At 47.4% G+C, this 13,392-nt stretch overlaps 1 protein-coding gene across 1 annotated transcript in view; it reads left to right on the top strand.

Moving 5' to 3' along the window:
- Positions 1-1,188: 1,188 nt before the first annotated feature.
- Positions 1,189-13,392, top strand: part of LOC309382375 (splicing regulator ARVCF-like) — a gene marked incomplete at its 3' end in the record, with an annotated part of 33,050 nt that continues 20,846 nt past the window's right edge. The window contains exon 1 of the mRNA XM_081971886.1: positions 1,189-1,347. Within this exon, the coding sequence (XP_081828012.1) occupies positions 1,222-1,347 (126 nt within the window). The remainder of the gene's footprint in view (positions 1,348-13,392) is intronic.

Below are 13,392 nucleotides of genomic sequence, written 5' to 3'. Positions count from 1 at the left end.
TGCTATGACCATCGTATTCTCTTGACAAAATTCTATCAGCCTAGTCATTAAATGAACTGCTGTAAATCAAGGATGGCCTGTAATTGACAAAATCCCCATTGGTCAATTGCACAAGGCAGCTTTATTCGGAACAACCTACATCCTGCAATGAGACATTTAACACCATCAAACATCCACATCTGTGTGTCTATCCCAGATCTTTGAGAAGGACTCGATAGGCAGACAAAAATGCCAGATCTAATCTGAACATCTGGCTGACTCTACAGTGAACCAAAATAACAATTATCTTTGCAAAATGTTGTCAGTGTGTTAAGAAATGTGCCAGGAAATGAAAGTAAATTCACCCATCTCTTCCCACTTATGACTGTATGACTATAGCTTTGTTGCTTGTATCCTTACGATTTATATTGATGGTTTCCTCGTATGATTTGATTGCTTAATTGTATCCTATAACTATCATTAAGTGTTGTACTTTATGATTCGTGATGAATATATCTTTTCTTTTATGTACACTGAGAGCATATGCACTAAGACAAATTCCTTGTGTGTCCAACCACACAATAAAGAATTCTCTTCTCTTCTTCTCTTCTCTTCTAATTTCTATTCTATTCTTTCTATTTTGTCCTGTCCTGTCCTATCCTATCCCATTCTATCCTTATTCTTATTCTATATTCTATTCTATATATTCCATTCCATTCTATTCTAATTCCTACTCTATTCTATATTCTATTCTATTCTATTCTATTCTATTCTAATTTCTATTCTATTCTTTCTATTCTGTCCTGTCCTGTCCTATCCTTATTCTTATTCTATATTCTATTCTATATATTCCATTCCATTCTATTCTAATTCCTACTCTATTCTATATTCTATTCTATTCTATTCTAATTTCTATTCTATTCTTTCTATTCTGTCCTGTCCTGTCCTATCCTTATTCTTATTCTATATTCTATTCTATACATTCCATTCCATTCTATTCTAATTCCTACTCTATTCTATATTCTATTCTATTCTATTCTATTCTTTCTATGCTATTCTATTTTATTCGCTATGCTATGCTATGAGTTTTGGGGGCAGTTTAGGTTCTGACTTGGGCAAGCGTTTATACCCTTCTTAAATTTGATCGTAGCCTTGCTCTCCTCCTTTTCTGGTGAAGGTCTTGAGATCATCCCTTTCTTTCTTCTCCAGGAGCAAAGTCCCAGCAACCAGACTTCCATAGCAATGATGCAGGAGCCCCAAGAGAAGGTAGAGGAGACGGTGACCGTCGAAGAAGACCCTGGTACCCCCACGTCTCATGTTTCTATTGTGACTTCAGAAGACGGGACCACCAGAAGGACGGAGACAAAGGTACTAGGAAGTGAGGGTTGCAACCCTTGGAGGTCAATCGTTGCCCACCACAGATTTAACTCAGCTTCTGAATTAACCTCTGGGAGAAAATATTTGTAGCTGGGGATTGAACTGTGGGGTTTTTGCTGCTCACAACCAAACTCAGAGAGCACCAAGGACCCCACAGAATTAACCTTTAAGACGCTGAGCTTGTCGATCAGAAAGGTCGGCAGTTCGGCGGTTCAAATCCCTAGCGCCGCGTAACGGAGTGAGCTCCCGTGACTTGTCCCAGCTTCTGCAGTTCGAAAGCATGTAAAAATGCAAGTAGAAAAATAGGGACCACCTTTGGTGGGAAGGGAACAGTGTTCTGTGCGCCTTCGGCATTGAGTCACGCCGGCCACATGACCATGGAGACATCTTCGGACAGCGCAGGCTCTTCGCCTTGAAACGGAGATGAGCACTGCCCCCTAGAGTCAGGAACAACTAGCACATATGTGCGAGGGGAAACTTTACCTTTAAGGAGGATGAATACAGGTGAATATAGTTTGTATATACAGATAGTTCTGAATTTACAACCACAAATTTAGCCCAAAATTCCTGATGCTAAGTGAGACAGTTGTTAAGTGAGCTTTGCCCCATTTTCTGACAATCCTTGCCACAGTGGTTAAGTAAATCACGGCAATGGTTCAGTTAGTAACACGGTTGTTAAGTGAATCTGGTTTCCCCATTGACTCTGCTTGTTAGAAGGTTGCAAAAGCGGATCACATGACCCCCAGGACACTGCAACTGTCATAAGTACATGCCAGTTGCCAAGCATTTGCATTTTGATCACTTGACCAAGGGGATGCCGCAAAGCATGTGTGACAAATGGCCTCAACTCACTTTTTTCAGTGCTATTGTAACTTCGAATGGTCACTAAACGAAGCTGAGGACTGCCTGTGTAGCCACAGTGGCTCTTCTTAAAATTTGAAGGAGGGGGTGAGAGTTCGAAGGAGGGGGTGAGAGTTTGTCGGTGGGGCCAGTATGCAAATTAGTCAAGTTTTTTTCTCATGACCGGCACTCAGGATGTTCTTTCCACTCGAGTGTCAATATTTTCCTTGGCTTTTTTATTCTTTCACACCAAAGTGAAATTTAAGATCGAAGTTGAATGTTGATGTTCTTTGGTTTGGATTGTTTTCGGCAATGGAGCAAAAACCAAACCCATAAGCCCAAGATGGCGAACCTATGGCACGCATGCCAGAGGTGGCATGCAGAGCCCTCTCTGTGGGCATGCGTGCCATTGCCAGCTGCTTTTCTGGTTGCCAATGGCCAGCTGGTCATCATGGGCACCAGAGTGCTGGAAAATGCCCTGAAAATGCCCAAACAACATTTTTTGCGCCATTTTCTGTCTGTTTTCCAGGCCATTTTCAGGCTGATTTTTGGACCATTTTTCAAGCCAAAAAAATGCTCCCAAAGCCAGCCAAAAACAGGCAGGCGTGCGCCAGCCTGCTGGTCTTCAGGTTTTTGCTGCTCCAGCATACACACATACACACACACACACACACACACACACGTTCTGGTTTGGGCACTTGATGCCGAAAAGGTTTGCCATCATTGCCATAGGCTGCAGGGCCCTTTGGTTGCCTTCCTCCCGGTGTCCATCGTCGAAGTCTCAATCAGTCTAAATTGGTACTTCTGGGTTTTTTTGGGGGGGAAGACTGCGAACGAAATAACTACCGTAAAAGGTGCCAATAAATTACCTGGATTGTGTAGCAGAGAACGGAAGCGTTTTTCTCAGCGTGATCAGAGAGGGGGGTGTGTGTGTGTTCTCTCCGGAAGCTGGTGGGAGACCGTGATAACAGGTGAAGGAATAAATCAGGAATGGGGGAAAAAAAGAAAGAAAGGTTGTCGTGCAGCTGTGGAGCAGATGTTCTCAAACGGGAGTTTATTTTAGAAGCGGTTGACGCATTTTGGAAGGTGTTTATTTTGCTTTTGGGCCGTGAAGTAAGTAAGGTGAGGGAGAGGTGGGGGAGGGAGACCCCTCGGAGTTATGAGAAAGGATGGAGGGCGTGGAAGAGAAGAAGACAAACAGGAGGGCTTATTCCTGTGATGGCAAACCCATGGCACACATGCCAAAGGTAGCATGCAGAGCTCTCTCTGTGGGCACATGCGCTGTCTATAGCTGCTCTTCTGATTTCCGGCATGTGCATGCGTGCTGGACAGCTGATCTTCATGCACGGCAGAGCAAGCGAGTTCTAGTCCCGCCTTAGGCATGAAAACCAGGTGGATGGCTTTGGACCAATCGCTAGGAGACTGCGAGTTCTAGTCCCGCCTTAGGCATGAAACCAGGTGGATGGCTTTGGACCAATCGCTAGGAGACTGCGAGTTCTAGTCCCGCCTTAGGCATGAAAACCAGGTGGATGGCTTTGGACCAATCGCTAGGAGACCGCGAGTTCTAGTCCCGCCTTAGGCATGAAAACCAGGTGGATGGCTTTGGACCAATCGCTAGGAGACTGCGAGTTCTAGTCCCGCCTTAGGCATGAAAACCAGGTGGATGGCTTTGGACCAATCGCTAGGAGACTGTGAGTTCTAGTCCCGCCTTAGGCATAAAAACCAGGTGGATGGCTTTGGACCAATCGCTAGGAGACTGTGAGTTCTAGTCCCGCCTTAGGCATAAAAACCAGGTGGATGGCTTTGGACCAATCGCTAGGAGACTGTGAGTTCTAGTCCCGCCTTAGGCATGAAAACCAGGTGGATGGCTTTGGACCAATCGCTAGGAGACTGCGAGTTCTAGTCCCGCCTTAGGCATAAAAATCAGGTGGATGGCTTTGGACCAATCGCTAGGAGACTGCGAGTTCTATTCCCGCCTTAGGCATAAAAACCAGGTGGATGGCTTTGGACCAATCGCTAGGAGACTGTGAGTTCTAGTCCCGCCTTAGGCATAAAAATCAGGTGGATGGCTTTGGACCAATCGCTAGGAGACTGCGAGTTCTATTCCCGCCTTAGGCATAAAAATCAGGTGGATGGCTTTGGACCAATCGCTAGGAGACTGTGAGTTCTAGTCCCGCCTTAGGCATGAAAACCAGGTGGATGGCTTTGGACCAATCGCTAGGAGACTGCGAGTTCTAGTCCCGCCTTAGGCATAAAAATCAGGTGGATGGCTTTGGACCAATCGCTAGGAGACTGCGAGTTCTAGTCCCGCCTTAGGCATGAAAACCAGGTGGATGGCTTTGGACCAATCGCTAGGAGACTGCGAGTTCTAGTCCCGCCTTAGGCATGAAAACCAGGTGGATGGCTTTGGACCAATCGCTAGGAGACTGCGAGTTCTAGTCCCGCCTTAGGCATAAAAATCAGGTGGATGGCTTTGGACCAATCGCTAGTAGACTTTGAGTTCTAGTCCCGCCTTAGGCATGAAAACCAGGTGGATGGCTTTGGACCAATCGCTAGTAGACTTTGAGTTCTAGTCCCGCCTTAGGCATGAAACCAGGTGGATGGCTTTGGACCAATCGCTAGGAGACTGTGAGTTCTAGTCCCACCTTAGGCATAAAAATCAGGTGGATGGCTTTGGACCAATCGCTAGGAGACTGCGAGTTCTAGTCCCGCCTTAGGCATGAAAACCAGGTGGATGGCTTTGGACCAATCGCTAGGAGACTGCGAGTTCTAGTCCCGCCTTAGGCATAAAAATCAGGTGGATGGCTTTGGACCAATCGCTAGGAGACTGCGAGTTCTAGTCCCGCCTTAGGCATGAAAACCAGGTGGATGGCTTTGGACCAATCGCTAGGAGACTGTGAGTTCTAGTCCCGCCTTAGGCATAAAAATCAGGTGGATGGCTTTGGACCAATCGCTAGGAGACTGCGAGTTCTAGTCCCGCCTTAGGCATGAAAACCAGGTGGATGGCTTTGGACCAATCGCTAGGAGACTGCGAGTTCTAGTCCCGCCTTAGGCATGAAAACCAGGTGGATGGCTTTGGACCAATCGCTAGGAGACTGCGAGTTCTAGTCCCGCCTTAGGCATAAAAATCAGGTGGATGGCTTTGGACCAATCGCTAGGAGACTGTGAGTTCTAGTCCCGCCTTAGGCATAAAAATCAGGTGGATGACTTTGGACCAATCGCTAGGAGACTGCGAGTTCTAGTCCCGCCTTAGGCATGAAAACCAGGTGGATGGCTTTGGACCAATCGCTAGGAGACTCCGAGTTCTAGTCCCGCCTTAGGCATGAAAACCAGGTGGATGGCTTTGGACCAATCGCTAGGAGACTCCGAGTTCTAGTCCCGCCTTAGGCATAAAAATCAGGTGGATGACTTTGGACCAATCGCTAGGAGACTGCGAGTTCTAGTCCCGCCTTAGGCATGAAACCAGGTGGATGGCTTTGGACCAATCGCTAGGAGACTGTGAGTTCTAGTCCCGCCTTAGGCATAAAAATCAGGTGGATGGCTTTGGACCAATCGCTAGGAGACTGCGAGTTCTAGTCCCGCCTTAGGCATGAAAACCAGGTGGATGGCTTTGGACCAATCGCTGGGAGACTGCGAGTTCTAGTCCCGCCTTAGGCATGAAAACCAGGTGGATGGCTTTGGACCAATCGCTAGGAGACTGCGAGTTCTAGTCCCGCCTTAGGCATGAAAACCAGGTGGATGGCTTTGGACCAATCGCTAGGAGACTCCGAGTTCTAGTCCCGCCTTAGGCATGAAAATCAGGTGGATGGCTTTGGACCAATCGCTAGGAGACCGCGAGTTCTAGTCCCGCCTTAGGCATGAAAACCAGGTGGATGACTTTGGACCAATCGCTAGGAGACTGTGAGTTCTAGTCCCGCCTTAGGCATAAAAATCAGGTGGATGGCTTTGGATCAATCGCTAGGAGACTGTGAGTTCTATTCCCGCCTTAGGCATAAAAATCAGGTGGATGGCTTTGGACCAATCGCTAGGAGACTGTGAGTTCTAGTCCCGCCTTAGGCATGAAAACCAGGTGGATGGCTTTGGACCAATCGCTAGGAGACTGCGAGTTCTAGTCCCGCCTTAGGCATGAAAACCAGGTGGATGGCTTTGGACCAATCGCTAGGAGACCGCGAGTTCTAGTCCCGCCTTAGGCATGAAAACCAGGTGGATGGCTTTGGACCAATCGCTAGGAGACTCCGAGTTCTAGTCCCGCCTTAGGCATGAAAACCAGGTGGATGGCTTTGGACCAATCGCTAGGAGACTCCGAGTTCTAGTCCCGCCTTAGGCATAAAAATCAGGTGGATGACTTTGGACCAATCGCTAGGAGACTGCGAGTTCTAGTCCCGCCTTAGGCATGAAACCAGGTGGATGGCTTTGGACCAATCGCTAGGAGACTGTGAGTTCTAGTCCCGCCTTAGGCATAAAAATCAGGTGGATGGCTTTGGACCAATCGCTAGGAGACTGCGAGTTCTAGTCCCGCCTTAGGCATGAAAACCAGGTGGATGGCTTTGGACCAATCGCTAGGAGACTGCGAGTTCTAGTCCCGCCTTAGGCATGAAAACCAGGTGGATGGCTTTGGACCAATCGCTAGGAGACTGCGAGTTCTAGTCCCGCCTTAGGCATGAAAACCAGGTGGATGGCTTTGGACCAATCGCTAGGAGACTCCGAGTTCTAGTCCCGCCTTAGGCATGAAAATCAGGTGGATGGCTTTGGACCAATCGCTAGGAGACCGCGAGTTCTAGTCCCGCCTTAGGCATGAAAACCAGGTGGATGACTTTGGACCAATCGCTAGGAGACTGTGAGTTCTAGTCCCGCCTTAGGCATAAAAATCAGGTGGATGGCTTTGGACCAATCGCTAGGAGACTGTGAGTTCTATTCCCGCCTTAGGCATAAAAATCAGGTGGATGGCTTTGGACCAATCGCTAGGAGACTGTGAGTTCTAGTCCCGCCTTAGGCATGAAAACCAGGTGGATGGCTTTGGACCAATCGCTAGGAGACTGTGAGTTCTAGTCCCGCCTTAGGCATGAAAACCAGGTGGATGGCTTTGGACCAATCGCTAGGAGACCGCGAGTTCTAGTCCCGCCTTAGGCATGAAAACCAGGTGGATGACTTTGGACCAATCGCTAGGAGACTGCGAGTTCTAGTCCCGCCTTAGGCATAAAAATCAGGTGGATGGCTTTGGACCAATCGCTAGGAGACTGTGAGTTCTATTCCCGCCTTAGGCATAAAAATCAGGTGGATGGCTTTGGACCAATCGCTAGGAGACTGTGAGTTCTAGTCCCGCCTTAGGCATGAAAACCAGGTGGATGGCTTTGGACCAATCGCTAGGAGACTGTGAGTTCTAGTCCCGCCTTAGGCATGAAAACCAGGTGGATGGCTTTGGACCAATCGCTAGGAGACCGCGAGTTCTAGTCCCGCCTTAGGCATAAAAATCAGGTGGATGACTTTGGACCAATCGCTAGGAGACTGCGAGTTCTAGTCCCGCCTTAGGCATGAAACCAGGTGGATGGCTTTGGACCAATCGCTAGGAGACTGTGAGTTCTAGTCCCGCCTTAGGCATAAAAATCAGGTGGATGGCTTTGGACCAATCGCTAGGAGACTGCGAGTTCTAGTCCCGCCTTAGGCATGAAAACCAGGTGGATGGCTTTGGACCAATCGCTAGGAGACTGTGAGTTCTAGTCCCGCCTTAGGCATAAAAATCAGGTGGATGGCTTTGGACCAATCGCTAGGAGACTGCGAGTTCTAGTCCCGCCTTAGGCATGAAAACCAGGTGGATGGCTTTGGACCAATCGCTAGGAGACTGCGAGTTCTAGTCCCGCCTTAGGCATGAAAACCAGGTGGATGGCTTTGGACCAATCGCTAGGAGACTGCGAGTTCTAGTCCCGCCTTAGGCATGAAAACCAGGTGGATGGCTTTGGACCAATCACTAGGAGACTGCGAGTTCTAGTCCCGCCTTAGGCATGAAAACCAGGTGGATGGCTTTGGACCAATCGCTAGGAGACCGCGAGTTCTAGTCCCGCCTTAGGCATGAAAATCAGGTGGATGACTGGACCAATCGCTAGGAGACTGCGAGTTCTAGTCCCGCCTTAGGCATGAAACCAGGTGGATGGCTTTGGACCAATCGCTAGGAGACTGTGAGTTCTAGTCCCGCCTTAGGCATAAAAATCAGGTGGATGGCTTTGGACCAATCGCTAGGAGACTGCGAGTTCTAGTCCCGCCTTAGGCATGAAAACCAGGTGGATGGCTTTGGACCAATCGCTAGGAGACTGCGAGTTCTAGTCCCGCCTTAGGCATGAAAACCAGGTGGATGGCTTTGGACCAATCGCTAGGAGACTGCGAGTTCTAGTCCCGCCTTAGGCATGAAAACCAGGTGGATGGCTTTGGACCAATCGCTAGGAGACTGTGAGTTCTAGTCCCGCCTTAGGCATGAAAATCAGGTGGATGGCTTTGGACCAATCGCTAGGAGACTGCGAGTTCTATTCCCGCCTTAGGCATGAAAACCAGGTGGATGGCTTTGGACCAATCGCTAGGAGACCGCGAGTTCTAGTCCCGCCTTAGGCATGAAAACCAGGTGGATGACTTTGGACCAATCGCTAGGAGACTGCGAGTTCTATTCCCGCCTTAGGCATAAAAATCAGGTGGATGGCTTTGGACCAATCGCTAGGAGACCGCGAGTTCTAGTCCCGCCTTAGGCATGAAAACCAGGTGGATGACTTTGGACCAATCGCTAGGAGACTGCGAGTTCTAGTCCCGCCTTAGGCATAAAAATCAGGTGGATGGCTTTGGACCAATCGCTAGGAGACTGTGAGTTCTATTCCCGCCTTAGGCATAAAAATCAGGTGGATGGCTTTGGACCAATCGCTAGGAGACTGTGAGTTCTAGTCCCGCCTTAGGCATGAAAACCAGGTGGATGGCTTTGGACCAATCGCTAGGAGACTGTGAGTTCTAGTCCCGCCTTAGGCATGAAAACCAGGTGGATGGCTTTGGACCAATCGCTAGGAGACCGCGAGTTCTAGTCCCGCCTTAGGCATAAAAATCAGGTGGATGACTTTGGACCAATCGCTAGGAGACTGCGAGTTCTAGTCCCGCCTTAGGCATGAAACCAGGTGGATGGCTTTGGACCAATCGCTAGGAGACTGTGAGTTCTAGTCCCGCCTTAGGCATAAAAATCAGGTGGATGGCTTTGGACCAATCGCTAGGAGACTGCGAGTTCTAGTCCCGCCTTAGGCATGAAAACCAGGTGGATGGCTTTGGACCAATCGCTAGGAGACTGCGAGTTCTAGTCCCGCCTTAGGCATGAAAACCAGGTGGATGGCTTTGGACCAATCGCTAGGAGACTCCGAGTTCTAGTCCTGCCTTAGGCATAAAAATCAGGTGGATGGCTTTGGACCAATCGCTAGGAGACTGCGAGTTCTAGTCCCGCCTTAGGCATGAAACCAGGTGGATGGCTTTGGACCAATCGCTAGGAGACTGCGAGTTCTAGTCCCGCCTTAGGCATGAAAACCAGGTGGATGGCTTTGGACCAATCGCTAGTAGACTTTGAGTTCTAGTCCCGCCTTAGGCATGAAAACCAGGTGGATGGCTTTGGACCAATTGCTAGGAGACTGTGAGTTCTAGTCCCGCCTTAGGCAGATAACTTTAGCCCAATCACTAGGTAATGGTGAGTTCTAATCCCTCCTTAAGGCATGAAAGCTAGCTGGGTAACATTGGACCAATCACCAGGAGACGGTGAGTTGTTATCCCACCTTAGCCATGAAAGCGGACCAGTCCTAAGTCACTTTCCCAGTATGGCTGTAACTTGGAACAGTCGCTAAATGAACGTTTTATCAGTCGAGGACTACCTACAGGAAAACAATCTGTGCCCTCATGGGTTTTTTTTTTTTCCCCCACCAAGAAATTTTTAAAGACATGGTTACCAAAAGACAGAGAAGACGTTGAAGGAGCTGAGAAAAGAGGCTTTCAAGAAGAGACTGGACTGCCATTTGTCAGAGGTGGTGTAGGGTCTCCTGCTTGGGCAGGGGGTTGGACTAGATGACCTACAAGGTCCCTTCCAACTCTGTTAATTTGAATCTATCTAAGATGATCAAAGGCCTGGAGGCTAAAACATAGGATGAACGGTTGCAGGAAGTAGGCATGGCTAGTCTAGAGAAGAGAAGGCCCAAGGGAGACAGGAGAGCAGCCTTCCAATGTTTGAGGGGCTGCCCCAGAGAGGAGGGGGGCAAGCTATTCTCCAAAGCACCTGAAGGCCAGACAAGGAAGAATGGATGGAAACTGACCAAGGAGAGATTCAACCTGGAAATTAAGGAGGAATTTTCTGACAGTGAGAGCAATCAATTCCGTGGAACAGAAGTTGCCTTTGAAGTTGTGGAAGCTTCATCACTGGAGGCTTTCAAGAATAAACCAGACTGCCATCTGTCAGAAAGGGTGAAGAGTCTCCTGCTTGGGCAAGGGTTGGTATAGATGACCTCCAAGGTCTCTTCCAACTCTGTTATTCTATATTCAATGGAACAGAAGTTGCCTTCAGAAGTTGTGAGAGCTTCATCCCTGGAGGCTCTCAAAAGAGACTGGACTGCCATCTGTCAGAAAGGGTGTAGGTTCTCCTGCTTGGGCAGAGGGTTGGACTAGATGACCTACAAGATCCCTTCCAACTCTGTTATTCTACAAGGTCCCTCTGTAAATCTGTAAAGAAAAGTTTGGCATTTCGTATTTTTAAAAAATCGCTGTGTTTTCCACAGTGACGTCGTTACTCCGTATAATTCTTTGTCAGTAGACGTGTTGACAGCTGCCAGCCTTTCATGTCTTTCATAAGGGATTACAGACCTCTGTAGATGACAGAGCCAGGGAAGGCAACCTGCTGTGATAACTACATATTCCATCCGAGATGAAATGAAGCTACTGAATTGAAGTCCCCCAGAGAACAAAAAGATAAAGAGATGCCCCGTTTGGAGTTTCTGATGAGAAAAATTCTTCTCCTCCCCCCCTCTTCCAGGAGACCCTCTTTGTAACTCGCTTGCAAAAAAAAAAAGTATATTTTGCAATTTGCATTTTTTAAAAATTCTCACTCTTTCCTATCGATTGCGATAAACATACGATGAACGGTTGCAGGAACTGGGCATGGCTAGTCTAGTGAAGAGAAGGACCAGGGGTGACAGGAGAGCAGTCTTCCAATGTTTGAGGGACTGCCACAGAGAGGAGGGGGTCAAGCTGTTTTCCAAAGCACCTGAAGGCCAGACAAGGAAGAATGGATGGAAACTGACCAAGGAGAGATTCAACCTGGAAATAAGGAGGAATTTTCAGACACTGAGAACTATCAATCCATGGAACAGAAGTTGCATTCGGAAGTTGTGGGAGCTTCATTCCTGGAAGCTTTCAAGAAGAGGCTGGACTGCCCTCTGTCAGAAATAGTGTAGGGTCTCCTGCTTGGGCAGGAGGGCTGGACTAGATGACCTCCAAGGTACCTTCCAACTCTGTTAATCTGAATCTATCTAAGATGGTCAAAGGCCTGGAGGCTAAAACATAGAATGAACGGTTGCAGGAACTGGGCATGGCTAGTCTAGGGAAGAGAAGGACCAGGGAAGACAGGATAGCAGTCTTCCAATGTTTGAGGGACTGCCACAGAGAGGAGGGGGTCAAGCTGTTTTCCAAAGCACCTGAAGGCCAGACAAGGAATAATGGATGGAAACTGACCAAGGAGAGATTCAACCTGGAAATAAGGAGGAATTTTCAGACAGTGAGAGCAATCAACCCATGGAACAGAAGTTGCCTTCGGAAGTTGTGGGAGCTTCATCACTGGAGGCTTTCAAGAATAGAATAGAATAGAATAGAATAGAATAGAAATGGAATAGAAATGGAATATGAATGGAATAGAATGGAATAGAATGGAATAGAATGGAATGGAATAGAATAGAAACAATAGAATAGAATAGAATAGAATAGAATAGAATAGAATAGAATAGAATAGAATAGAATAACAGTTGAAAGGAACTTTAGAGGTCTTCTAGTCCAACCCCCCACTTAGGCAGGAAGCCCTACACTACTTCAGCCAAAGGGTTATCCAATCTCTTCTTAAAAACTTCCAGTGTTAGAGCATTCACAACTTCTGGAGCCAAGTTGTTCCATTGAGTAATTATTCTGACTGTCAGGAAATTGTTCTAACTATCAGGCTACTTACTAGACCTTGAGCTAAATCAAAAGATGAATCCAGAAGACCAAATCGGTGGGAACGCAAAGAGGGACAATGCGAGCAACTTCATGCTTTAATACCCAGGCTTCTTTTCATTTTCTTTCCTTCTATTTCTCCTTTGGCATTCATCAACAACAATGCGGTTGAGATTTTAATCTTAAGCTCAAGGATTCACGTATTTTTTTTCTTTTCACGCTACAAAACGATTCCAAGGTGCGTTGCAACTTCTTCAGCATGATCCGTCCACCTTCTCTCCATTGACACCTCACCATCATCTTTAAGTTTTCTATTTTCAACTATTTAATGCACTCTCGTCCTTACAGTGCTAATTGCCTCCAGTTCCCATTGTGTGAATAGCACAGCACTTGGGTATTATTTGTGTTTTCTAATGCAATGTTTTTAAAAAAGAAAAGAAAAGTGGGAGATAAAACTCAACAGAGGACCTTACTTAAGCCTTGTGCTTCAGAAGAATAGTAGGCAGACCTCTTCGGGTGCTATCTGCTAGATAAAGCCATGCTGGCCCATGGATGATAGGCAGGGCCCAGAATAGCCATGTAACTGATAAGAAGCATGTTTACAGTCACAATTATCACAACGGCAAGGGATACGGAGCTGTTATCTTTTCCCATTAAAATGACAGGGAAGCCTTTTTCGATAACAGCAAGCATCCTATTTAGGAGAGACCAAATTCCTGCTGAATACGTCATTGGCATGCAAATTCCTTCTTTTCTTTCTTTCTTTCTTTTTCTTTCTTTCATTTCTTTCCTTCCTTCTTTCCCTCCCTTCTTTCCTTTCCTCTTTCCTTCCTTCCCTCTTTCTTTCTCTTTATTTCTTTCTTTCCTTCCCTCCCTCCCTTCTCTCTCTTTCCTTCCTTCCCTCCCTTTCTCCTTCCTTCCTTCTTTCCATCCCTCCCTTTTTCTTTCCTTTCTTCTTTCTTTCCTTCCTTCTTTCTTTCCTTCATTGCTTCCTCCCTC

This window comes from Natrix helvetica (genome assembly GCF_964273705.1).
Source record: "Natrix helvetica genome assembly, contig: HAP1_SCAFFOLD_284, whole genome shotgun sequence".
Classification (NCBI taxonomy): Eukaryota; Metazoa; Chordata; class Lepidosauria; order Squamata; family Natricidae; genus Natrix; species Natrix helvetica.
The sequence above is the reverse complement of the archived record's forward strand: the minus strand, read 5'-3'. Positions and strand labels throughout refer to the sequence as shown.